General features: G+C 45.2%; 1 protein-coding gene and 1 pseudogene across 1 annotated transcript in view; both read left to right on the plus strand.

Annotated features, from left to right (window-relative positions):
* The window catches only part of SLC25A33 (solute carrier family 25 member 33), a 41,472-nt gene extending 29,217 nt beyond the window's left edge, over nt 1–12,255 (plus strand). Inside the window, exons 4-7 of the mRNA XM_003274326.3 lie at nt 1,456–1,556; nt 4,551–4,617; nt 9,447–9,727; nt 11,783–12,255. Coding sequence (XP_003274374.1) covers nt 1,456–1,556; nt 4,551–4,617; nt 9,447–9,727; nt 11,783–11,985 — 652 coding nt within the window. The 3' untranslated portion in view covers nt 11,986–12,255. The remainder of the gene's footprint in view (nt 1–1,455; nt 1,557–4,550; nt 4,618–9,446; nt 9,728–11,782) is intronic.
* Nucleotides 5,797–6,577, plus strand: LOC100579425 (annotated as a pseudogene).
* Nucleotides 12,256–12,677: the final 422 nt, after the last annotated feature.

A 12,677-nucleotide genomic window follows, 5' to 3' on the forward strand; every position in this document is an offset into this window, starting at 1 on the left:
TCCTGGGGGACACAGCGAGACTCTGTCTCAAAAAAAAAAAAAAAAAAGGAAGAAAATGAAGTCTTACAACAAAAATGAGAATGTTGTCTTATATAGAGTGAAGACCAAAAGCTTATAGAATTCTTCCAGATCAGTGCTCCAATTTAAACATAAATCGGCTGGGTGCAGTAGCTCACACCTGTAATCCCTGCAATTTGGGAGGCCGAGGCAGGCGGATTACTTGAGGTCAGAAGTTTGAGACCAGCGTGGCCAACATGACGAAATCCCATCTCTACAAAAATACAAAAATTAGCCAGAGGTGGTGGCATGCATCTGTAATCCCAGCTGCTCGGGAGGCTGAGGCAGGAGAATGGCTTGAACCCAGGAGGTGGAGGTTGCAGTGAGCCCAGGTCACGCCACTGCACTCCAGTCTGGGTGACAGAGCGAGAACTCCATCTCAAAAAAAAAAAAAAAAAACACACAGATCACCTGGGGGTGTTGTAAAAAGGCAGACTTTTTTACTGCTTTTGTTCCTTTAGAATTTTGTAGCAAGTATGTGTGATGTATTTAAAAACAGAAAGTACTAGTCTGTGAGATGATTTGGGGTGTGCATTATTCATAGATGGGAAACGTACTGCCCACCTGTAGTAAATAAAGTGAGAAGAGCCCTCGCTGCTCACAGGCAGTGCTCCTACAGTGTAACCCTGGTAACCTGATGCAGATTCCTGGCTGCCTCACCCATTAGGGGAAAAGGAAGACTTTTATAACACGATAATGATAAGCAGTTAAGATCCTAAACTGAAAAATATATTCTGTGATTGATTCATTGACCAGCAGAAGAAAGAAACATTTTCTCTGCATTGCTGGTGAAAGAGCAGGAAAAATCCCAAGTAGCTCCTATTTCCCAGCCCCAACAAGAGGGAAGACAGCAGGGGGAAAAGTGAAGAGAAAACAAGGGTGATGGGACCACTCTGCGGTAGTCAAGGCAGGGGGTGGCGGAAGGACCCTTTATGAAAACACAGGTATGATGTGATGGCTATTCCTGTGTGATCCTGAGTCATCCAAAAACAGTTCAAATGATGTTCGACATTCTCATTTTGGCACAGGGTGAAAAAGTGTGGTCTATTCTAGAAACAAAAAAAAATTTAAAACTTCCAATGTGTTGATGCTTAAAGGATTAGCATTTATCCAGAACGAAGAATGTAAAAGGACTTTGTAGATGTCTTCCCCAAATCTCACTTTCCTCAATTATTTTTGAACACCTCTGTCATCACCAAATCATTGCTGGAGGGACACACAGGAGCTTCCTGAACATGCCTGTGGCAGGTTTTGGTTTTAGCACAGGCGAGGACAAGCTTTTCAGTACATGGCAGCGTCTTTCCCATTTTATTTTCCAAAAATTTTTCAGGTATTCTGGAGGGACGTATAAAGTTGCACTGTGATGATTTCTTTATAATGTTCTCTTTGTTCTAACAGGGCTGTATACTTTGCATGTTACTCCAAAGCCAAAGAGCAATTTAATGGCATTTTCGTGCCTAACAGCAATATTGTGCATATTTTCTCAGCTGGCTCTGCAGGTATGTTACCCTAGTGAGTGAAGAGAGGGTTGCTCTCTCGCTTTTCTAAAGCATGCATTCTGCCAAACAGTTTTTCCAGGAATTAGAAATTAGCTCCTTGCTTCCTTTGCACCTAAAATTGTTTTTCTAAACCTTTATGTTACAACTGATAGGAGAGTGAGAGCGGTTTGTAACTTGATTTTATTTTCCTTGACCACTAAAGCTCTTTATTTGCCCTCAAAATGTACATGTCCTATGCATGCTACTGGTATTTTGTTCTTCTAAAGGAATATTCGTAGGTTTTTCATGTCTTCCTGTTTGCCCATCAAATGATATATATATATATATATATATATATATATTTTTTTTTTTTTTTTTTTTTTTTTTTTTGAGACAGAGTCTCACTCTGTCACCCAGGCTGGACTGGAGTGCAGTGGCGCAATCTCGGCTCACTGCAGCCTCCTCTTCCCAAGTTAAAGTGGTTCTTGTGCCTCAGCCTCCTGAGTAGCTGAAATTACAAGTATTTGCCACCATGCCTGGCTAATTTTTGCATTTTCAGTAGAGACGGGGTTTCACCACGTTGCCCAGGCTGATCTCAAACTCCTGACCTCAAGTGATCCACCCTCCTCGGCCTCCCAGAGTGCTAGAATTACAGGCATGAGCCACTGCGCCCGCCCCATCAGATGATTTTCTAAAATTAGAGTTTCTTTCTTCAGATTCCCCACAGGGTCCCACACACCCTGTGTACAGTTGGCACTCCTGTCCCCAACTATGGGTTATGCAATGAGGGTGTAGAGTTTGCAGTGGAGTTTTCCAATAGGGTCAGTGACAGCTCATAGGGCATCTGTTCTCTTTTGAGGGAACCATTCCACTTCCTACTGAAAAGCCATAGCAGGGCTTCTTCCCTGGGATGTACTTGCAAAACATGAACGTATAGATTTCTGAGAGAAAGGAAGGCTTTTTTGTTTGTTTGTTTTTGAGATAGAGTCACTCTGTCACCCAGGCTGGAGTGCAATGGCGCGATCTCGGCTCACTGCAACCTCCGCCTCCCGGGCTCAAGGGATTCTCCTGTCTCAGCCTCCCGAGTAGCTGGGACTACAAGCACGTGCCACTACACCCAGCTAATTTTTTGTATTTTGAGTAGAGGCAGGGTTTCACCATGTTAGCCAGGATAGTCTCGATCTGCCTGCCTCGGCCTCCCAAAGTGTTGGGATTACAGGCGTGAGCCACCCCACCCGGCCGAGAAGGCTCTTTTGTATAGAGTTCTATGTTCATTTAAACAGAAGGGTTTTTTTTTTTTTTAATTGGTTTTGTTTTGTTTTGATACAGGGTCTGGCTCTGTCACCTAGGCTGGAGTGCAGTGGCATGATCTCAGCTCCCTGCAACCCCCACCTCCTGGGCTCAGGCCATCCTCCTGCCTCAGCCTCCTGAGTAGCTGGAACTACAGCTGCATGCCACCATGCCCAGCTAATTTTTTTGTATTTTTTTTTTTTAAATGGAGTTTAACCATGTTGCCCAAGCTGGTCTCGAACTCCTGAACTCAAGTGATCCACCTGCTCAGCCTCCTAGAGTGCTGGGATTGCAGGCATAAGCCACCACGCCGAGCCTAGAAAGATATTTTAGAGAACTTAAATTGGCATTTTACGAAAAATTTGCATCTCCTACCAGTCTGTAAGATGTACACACCAGTTTTGTCTGCCGTTGTTACTCCAAATACAAGTATGACCAACCTGTCTGAATATTTATAGCTAATTATTTATCGATCCTGAATAGAAAATATTAAAGTTGCTTTATACAAGGAAGCCATTTCTGTGTAGTACAGAGCTCTGAGGAGGAAAGGCAGAGTTCTAAAACAGGTTGCTTTTAGCTTAAAGATAGGCCAGTAGTGAGTTAGCATAAGCTAACAACTATTAATCCGTTTTGTAACTTTTGCAAAGTTAACTTAGAACCCTTGATAAATAAAGCAGACCTCAAGGAAGTTCTTAAAACCACTGTCAGCCAGGCACAGTGGCTCACGCCTGTAATCCCAGCACTTTGGGAGGCCGAGGCAAGCGGATCACGAGGTCAGGAGATCGAGACTGTCCTGGCTAACACGGTGAAACCCCATCTCTACTAAAAATACAAAAAAAAAAAAAAATTAGCCAGGCGCGGTGGCGGGCGCCTGTAGTCCCAGCTACTCGGGAGGCTGAGTCAGCTGAATGGCGTGAACCCTGGAGGTGGAGCTTGCAGTGAGCCGAGATTGCGCCACTGCACTCCAGCCTGGGCGACAGAGCAAGACTGTGTCTCAAAAAAAAAAAAAAAAAAAAAACCAGTGTCTTCCTAGTATCAAATTAATCTGCTTCCACAGCACTGTAGAGGGTGTGAGGTATTACAGAAGAGATACCGTATGTCAGACTAATACCATGGTGTTGCTTTTTTTGGTTGTCCTAGAATGATTCACAATGTTTAGGTGAGGGAGGTTTGGCTGGGTGTGGTGGCTCATGCTTGTAATCCCAGCACTGTGGGAGGCTGAGGCTGGAGGATCACTTGAGCCCAAGAATTGAGACCAGCTTGAGCAACAAGGGAGACCCCTGTCTCTACAGGAAAAAAAAAAAAAATTTTTTTTTTAAAGAGACGGAGAAGGCTTACTGACCAAATGGTTCCTATAAGCAGATCAGTCTTAAAAGTTAAATTATTTCTGGATCTGAGGCTTATAAATTGAGTTTTAGGACAGTTACAATTTTCAGTAGGAATCACATTAACACAGATATCAACAACACCACCTACAGGTTGAAAAGGCTAGAAGGGGTTCTAGAAAATTAAGAGAAATTTCTTTTAGATCCAGCAATACCAATAGATGTTACACTTAATGGGGAAACTGAAGCTTCTCTCTGCAGGATAGAAATACAACTGCTTCCTACTGTCTTTTTATTAGGCCATTGAAATCCCGATTTCAAAGTTTATTATATGATAATAGACATCTTTAATAAGTATTGACTGTGTACAGTGTTGACCTTTACTGTTTTTTTTTTCCAGCTTTTATCACAAATTCCTTAATGAATCCTATATGGATGGTTAAAACCCGAATGCAGCTAGAACAGAAGTAAGTTATTATTTGTTCCTTCCTTAATGAAAGGATATTTTGGATTTTTTTTTCTTGCCCCAATTCCTCCACATCTCTAAGGATGAGATGTAGAGTCCTTAGCTACCCTCCTCCTCGTTTTCTTAATCTAAGTGCATGCAGGATTCCTTTTGCGTTGAGGTTTGTGCTGTGAGCATCATGGGCAGATGAGGGCTAGAGATGACAAACAGGGGAAGGAGGGGATATCTCTGGTTGTGTCCCCTGATCTGCAGTCCCGCCTGTTGTCTCAGAGAGTCAGTGACTGTCTCTCCTTTGCAGACCCCACCCCAGTTGAAGTGCTGTGGGTTCTCCAGATGGTCTCCCTTTCAAAAGAGAAGACAGTAAAGGCAGAACACTGAGTGTCCTCAGACCTCAGAGGGCTAATTTTAGTCTCCAAAGGCCCTCAGCTATAATAGGCTTCTGCCCTCAAGCTCCAGCCAGGGGTTTGTAACATTTTGTGGGACTGTGGATTCCTTCGGTAGTCTGGTGACACCTGCAGGCCCTTTTTAGAATAATGTTGTTTTTTGAATTGTTTTGTTTTGTTTTGGTTTGGTTTGGTTTTTGAGATAGGGTCTTGTTGCCCAGGCTAAAGTGCAGTGGTCCAATCTTGGCTCACTGCAATCTGTGCCTCCCAGGTAGAATAATGTATTTTTTTTCCTTTTCTCTCTCTCTTTTTTCTCTCTCTCTTATTGAGACAGGGCCTCATCTGTCACCTAGCCTCGACCTCCCAGGCTCAAGCAATCCTCCTGCTTCAGCCTCACCTCCTCAGTAGTTTGAGACCACAGGTGCATGCCACCACACCCAGCTAATTTTGTTTTTCTTGTAGGGATGGATCTTGCCATGTTGGCTAGGCTGGTCTCAACTCCTGGGCTCAAGCAATCCTCCTGCCTTGGCTTCCCAAAGTGCTGGGGTTACAGGCGTGAACCACCACACCAGGCCTTACAATAAGATTTTTAAAAATACACTTACCAGTGATACAGTAGTATGCCTCTTTAACACATTAAATTAATAAGATATAACAGTAGTCCAGTAACTACCATAATTTCTAAGGAATGATAAACAGTGTCCTGTGACGTTTTCAACAAATGTAATGTGACATGAAAATAAGTTCTTCTAGGAACTTACAGCTTCACGGATAAGATAATTAAAGTTTGGTGGGATAAGGGTGCTGAGGGTGCCACTAGACCCTCAAGAGTCACCCAGTACAGGTTGGGTTAAGAGAGAGAAGGTTGGGAGGGCCTTCAGAGGCAGCAGCACCCAACTCCCGTCTTAAGAATAGCCAGGTGGGCTTTGCCATGTCTACTGTGAGAATGAAGGCCATTCTCAGCAATCAGACTGTTGTCATTCCAGAAAATGTCAACATTACTCTGAAGGGACGCACAGTTATTGTGAACGGCCCCAGAGGAACCCTGCAGAGGGACTTCAGTCACATCAATGTAGAACTCAGTCTAAAGAGGCTCTGGGGTGCCACACGGTGGGGTAACAGAAAGGAACTGGCTACCGTTTGAACTGTTTGTAGTTATGTGCAGAACACGATCAAGGGTGTTAACACTGGGCTTCCGTTACAAGATGAGATCTGCGTATGCTCACTTCCCCACCAATATTGTTACCCAGGAGGATGGGTCTCTTGTTGAAATCCGAAATTTCTTGGGTGAAAAATACACCCGCAGGGTTCGGACGAGACCAGGTGTTGCTTGTTCAGTATCTCAAGCCTAGAAAGATGAATTTAATCCTTGAAGGAAATGACATCGAGCTTGTTTCAACTTCAGTTGCCTTGATTCAGCAAGCCACAATGGTTAAGGATATCAGGAAATTTTGGGATGGTATCTATGTCTCTGAAAAAGGAACAGTTGTTCAGCAGGCTGATGAATAAGATCGAAGAGTTGTCCAGCTACAGAAACAAGATGCCAGATGATTCCTAAGACCTATCTGTGATATTTAAATGATGCAATAAAAGACATTGATTTGGGAAAAAAAGAATAGCCAGGTGGGGGTGGCAGAGAAGGGTCCTTTGGGCAGAGAGAAGGTGAGTGTAGAAATCTTGAGGCAAGAAAGCGTGGTTAGGCCGGACTCAGTGCCTCACACCTGTAATCCCAGTACTTTGGGAGGCCGAGGTGTGCGGATCACTTGAGCTCGGGATTTCGAGACCAGCCTGGCCAACATGGTGAAACCCTGTCTCTACAAAAAATACAAAAATTAGCCGGGTGTGGTGTCATGTGCCTGTAGTCCCAGGGAGGCTGAAGCAGGAGAATCACTTGAACCCAGAAGTTGGAGGTTGCAGCTGAGATTGCACCATTGCACTCCAGCCTGGGGGACAGAGTAAGACTCCGTCTCAAAAAAAAAAAAAAGAAAAGAAAAGAAAGCGTGGTTAGTTCTGGGGAGCTGTAAGACAGGAAGTGTAGTTGGCGTGTAGTATGTGCATCTGTGCTGGAGAAGGGAGTTATGGAAGAATAGAGCTGGAGGAGCAGGGGGGCCCGATCCATCCCAGGCCTGAAAGGGAGTTTGGAGTTGGGCTTTGAGGGCAGTGGAAAGTCATCAGAGCAGTGGTCCTCAGGGGAAATGGAGGATGGAGGTAGGGGGTGCCCTCCAGGGGACATTGAGCAGCTAAGTTTGGAGACATTTGAAGTTGCCACAACTTAGGTGAGTGTTTTTGGTGTCTAGTGTGAATAGAGGCTGGGATGCTGCTAAACCCTACAAGGCAGCCTGCTTCTCCCCATACTGAATGGTCTAACCCCAAATGTGAATAGTGCCAAGGGTGAGAAACTCTGGATGTTTTGTTTTGTTTTGAGATGGAGTCTCGCTCTGCAGCCCAGGCTTGAGTGCAGTGGTGCATCTCAGCTCACTGCAAGCTCCGCCTCCCGGGTTCACGCCATTCTCCTGCCTCAGCCTCCTGAGGAGCTGGGAGGTGCCCACCACCATGCCCGGCTAATTTTTTGTATTTTTTAGTAGAGACGGGGTTTCACCGTGTTAGCCAGGATGGTTTCGATCTCCTGACCTCGTGATCTGCCCACCTCAGCTCCCAAAGTGCTGGGAGTACATGTGTGAGCCACCACACCCAGCCTCTGGATGGTTTTAAGCACGGGAGTTGCATTGGTTGGATTTGTGTTAGGTCACTGCGGCTAAGGAGTGAGAACAGTCTATGCGGAGATGATAAAGAAGGGAGAGAGGCCAGCTGAGACTGAAGCCCAAGAGGCCCCAGGTCTGCGCCCGCTCGGAGGGGTCTGTGACGTGTGACTGGTGCACACCTGACTACGCTCATCCAGTGGCTCACTCCTGCCTTGCAGCCAGGCAGTTCATAAATGCTTTATGTCCTGGGGTAGGAGCCTCTAAACCTCAAGGTTTTCATTTGCTGTTTTATTTTGATGTTTTATGATTTTATAAACTTAGCAATAATAGAATCTATTTGGAGACGAGCGTGATCAGAAATCTAATAAGTAGCCTCACCAACAGGTTGGAATGTTCCTATTTTTCTTTCTTATTTTTTTTTTTTTTTTGTAGAGATAGGGCCTCACTACATTGGCCAGGCTGGTCTTGAACTCCTGGCCTCAAGCAGTCCTCCCGCCTCAGCCTCCCGAAGTGCTGGAATTACAGGTGTGAGCCACTGCGCCCAGCCCTTGTGATCATCCTTTACCTTTAACTTAGTCCTGTTTTCCACTGAAAGCATTCCCTGTGTCTCATGGCCTTGTGACTTAATCTAGCAGACATACCATGGTCAGCTATCTGGATTGTTGACCTGATTGTTTTGCAGTTGTAGTTCCTCTGTGATGAGCCTTGCTGCTCCCTGCAGCTCTTTCTAAAATTAGGTCAAATGCTAATGTTTTTATGAACATGTTTCTATGACTCTTGATACAGATGTAGCTAGTATTCTGTGGGCCTGTCAGGTGTGCCAGCTACTTGGTCTGGCCTCACAGTGGGCTGGAGGTCAGCTGACAACAGTACAAAGATATGTGGGAAAAACTCTCCTCAAACCATGTTTTTCCTCCACTGTCACACCACAACAGTCATTGACACAGAAGATGACTTCTGTGACCAAATGTGTAGGGGGTTTTTCCGACACACACCAAACAGTGGACACCAGCTGGGTGTCCTCTCGTTCACTTCCGACACTGTCTACCAGGAGATAGCCCCACAGACTGGGGGCTCAGTCCCCAGGACTGCCCACCCCCCGCTCACCCACTTACCCACACACCAGTTGCATGTCTGGGCCTCCAGAGCTTCTGAACGACCAGCTTCAAGTTGGGGTTCCCATGACCCTCTCTTTGAATTCTATTAATTTGCTGGAGTGGCTCACAGAACTCGGAAATACTTAATATTTACTGGTTTGTTATAAAGGACATCGCAAGGATACAGAAGAAGAGACAGGTAGGGCCAGGTACAGAGTAAGGGGCGCGGAGCTTTCATACCCTCCCCGGGGGCCACCCTCCAGGAGCCTCCATGCGATCAGCTCTGGAAGCTCCCTGAACGCTGTCCTCTTGGGTTTTTCTGGAAGCTTCATGACAGCAGCATTCCTTCCCCCAGGGGATAGGAGGGGACTCTCATGGAGTAAGACCAACAAGGTAAGGATATTAGAGGATGGCCTTGGGGCAGGTGAAAGGAGATCAAGGGACTGTCAGAGGCTGCCCCTGTGGCCTCACACACCCCACATTATAACAAAAGACAAGGGCTATGAGAGTTAGGAGCCAGGAATGAGAACAAAAACAAGTATCCTAACACCACAAGGAAGACCAGTACCCGTTCTCCTACTGTGTGATGTCTCTGTGTTCCGCAATGATATGTCTCCTTAACAGCCTGTGTTGGTCTCTTTTACGCAGAGTGAGGGGCTCTAAGCAGATGAATACACTCCAGTGTGCTCGTTACGTTTACCAGACCGAAGGCATTCGTGGCTTCTATAGAGGATTAACTGCCTCGTATGCTGGAATTTCCGAAACCATAATCTGCTTTGCTATTTATGAAAGTTTAAAGAAGTATCTGAAAGAAGCTCCATTAGCCTCTTCTGCAAATGGGACTGAGAAAAATTCCACAAGTTTTTTTGGACTTATGGCAGCTGCTGCTCTTTCTAAGGGCTGTGCCTCCTGCATTGCTTATCCACACGGTATGTTTTGCTTTTGTTCTTCCAGAGCAGTAAAACAGCTGTCAGGTTAGTTGTTTGTGGGTATATCTAGACTTCTGTGGCGCACATTGAGGCGCAAGATCCCTGCAGGTAACGTCAGTGAGCATGAGGAAAACGTCTCTAACCGCATGGACGGAGGTCACGTGAGTGGTGAGAACTCGACCTTATTCAAATCCAGCTGATTATAGCTAAAACTTGTTGTGCAGAAACACAGGCCCTGGGTTGCTGAACTTCTGCTGTTTTCAAGGAAGCTAAAAATCTGGATTGTATTTAATAGTCCTTGAATCAAAATAATAATATGGGAGCCAAACTTAATTACTCAGCCTCAGCCAGGCATGGTGGCTCACGCCTGTAATCCCAGCACTTTGGGAGGCTGAGGCGGGCAGATCATGAAGTCAAGAGATTGAGACCAGCCTGGCCAACACGGTGAAACCCCGTCTCTACTAAAAATTCAAAAATTAGCTGGACGTGGTGGCGCACGCCTGTAGTCCCAGCTAGTTGGGAGGCTGAGGCAGGAGAATTGCTTGAATCCAGGAGGTAGAGGTTGCAGTAAGCCGAGATCAAGCCACTGCACTCCACCCTGGCGACAGAGACTCTGTCTCAAAAAAAAAAAAAAAAAAAAAAAAAAAAAAAAATCACTCAGCCTCCATTCCTAATGGAGCCTTAAGTAAGGCTACTTTGGGTAAGTTTATTTTTTTAAGTTACAGAATTGTTGACCTACTGGCCTACTTATTTTAAAAAATGCTTAGTTTATTGTGCCATGAAAAACAGGTTTCATTTTCATAAGCCTACTGCACTGTCAGCTATGACAAATGCATACGGTCAACTCAGTAACAGGCGCTGAGTTCCCCTTGTGTCCTGGAGCACTAAGCTGACCCCAAAGGACATCTGAAGAAAGAGGTCAGTGATGCCTCCCAGGGTCTGAGGTCTGTGTGAGGGCAGGAGTGACAAATGTCCAACTCTAGGTGTCTGGGAAGGAGGCCCAGGTGGGCAAAGGCTGGCAAAAGGAGAGGGTGGCTTTTGAGCTGGGCAGAGTAGAAAACGTTTCCAGGAGGAGGAGAAAACTGAAAAGTATAATAAAAGAATTCGTTGAAGATAATGCCATACTTCATACAAATTAGTATTTGCTTAATTGGGAGTAGAAAACCATGAATTATCTTAACATTAAGTCCCATTCAAACTAAGCTTTTTTTAACCCCTTAAAAGTTATTTTGCTGTAATCCCAGCACTTTGGGAGGCCAAGACGGGCACATCACCTGAGATCAGGAGTTCGAAACCAGGCTGGCCAACATGGCAAAACCCCGTCTCTACTAAAAATACAAAAATTAGCCGGGCGTGGTGGCGGGTGCCTGTAATCCCAGCTACTCAGGAGGCTGAGGCAGGAGAATCACTTGAACCCGGAAGGCAGAGGTTGCAGTGAGCCAAGATCGTACCCACTGCACTCCAGCCTGAGTGACAGAGTGAGACTCTGCCTCAAAAAAAAAAAGTTATTTTGTACTTTTGTGTATGTGTAAGCATCCATAGTTGACCAAATCCTAGAGTTGGAAAAGGTTCTAAAAAGAACTTAATTTTTCATTGTCTCTCTAGGTTATGTGAATTTCCTGTCCAAATACAGCTGAGGTGGGAAATAGACACAGTTGTAACCTTGACAATTTTATTTTATTTATTTATTTTTTGAGACAGAGTCTTGTTTGCTCTGTGGCCCAGGCTGGAGTGCAGTGGCACGATCCCGACTCACTGCAACCTTCAACCCCCAGGTTCAAGCGATCCTCATTCCTCAGCCACTCTAGTAGTAGGTGTGGACCACCATGCCTGGCTAATTTTTGTTTTTCAGTAGAGATGGAGTTTCACTGTGTTGGCCAGGCTGGTCTCCAACTTCTGGCCTCAAGTGATCGGCCTGCCTCTGCCTCCCAAAGTTCTGGGATTACAGGCATGAGCCACCGTGCCCAGCCTAACCTTGACAGTTTTAAAGTTGTGTGCTGTGGATTCTTTCCCCATTCAATATGTGGCATAAAGTAGGCCTTTCTCTCTCTGCAGAAGTCATAAGGACAAGGCTCCGGGAAGAGGGCACCAAGTACAAGTCTTTTGTCCAGACGGCGCGCCTGGTGTTCCGGGAAGAAGGCTACCTCGCCTTTTATAGAGGACTCTTTGCCCAGCTTATCCGGCAGATCCCAAATACTGCCATTGTGTTGTCTACTTATGAGTTAATTGTATACCTGTTAGAAGACCGTACTCAGTAACAGGCCAGAAAATTGTGCTCTAGAAGAATAAAACTGAAAAACTCTAGAGAATTTTTTTTCCCCATTGATGTTTAGAATGTTTGAGACTGAAACAGGAAAGGCCATAAAATATCTGGTTCATATCACCTGTTGGACATTTCCTTTTGGATTCATGCTTTCTGGAAGGTTTAAATTCATTAACGTTAATAGTTAATTATAACTTTTTTTTAACTTAAGAGGATTCAGGGTTAAGCACCAACTAAATTAAATCATGCTATTTAATTTAAGTATGCATTTGGCTTGTGTCCTCTTTTATGCTCGCTATACTATAAAGGACTTAAGTAATTCAGATAAACCTGCCCTAGAAATACAGAGAAAAATGATAAAGTCAGAATACAACTTGTTTTGTAATCTGACTTTAAGATCTTGCACTGCTAGACAGGGAAGAAGTGTCACATTTTGGCTGGGCACGGTGGCTCACGCCTGTAATCCCAGCACTTTGGGAGGCCGAGGCAGATGGATCACCTGAAGTCAGGAGTTCCACACCAGCCTGGCCAACATGGCAAAACCCTGTCTATACTAAAAGTACAAAAATTAGCCGGACATGTGCCTGTAATCCCAGCTACTTGGGAGGCTGAGGCAGGAGAATCACTTGAAACCCAGGGGGTGGAGGTTGCAGCGAGCCGATATCGCGTCACTTCACTCCAGCCTGG

The sequence above is a fragment of the Nomascus leucogenys genome, chromosome 24, assembly GCF_006542625.1.
Source record: "Nomascus leucogenys isolate Asia chromosome 24, Asia_NLE_v1, whole genome shotgun sequence".
Taxonomy (NCBI): Eukaryota; Metazoa; Chordata; class Mammalia; order Primates; family Hylobatidae; genus Nomascus; species Nomascus leucogenys.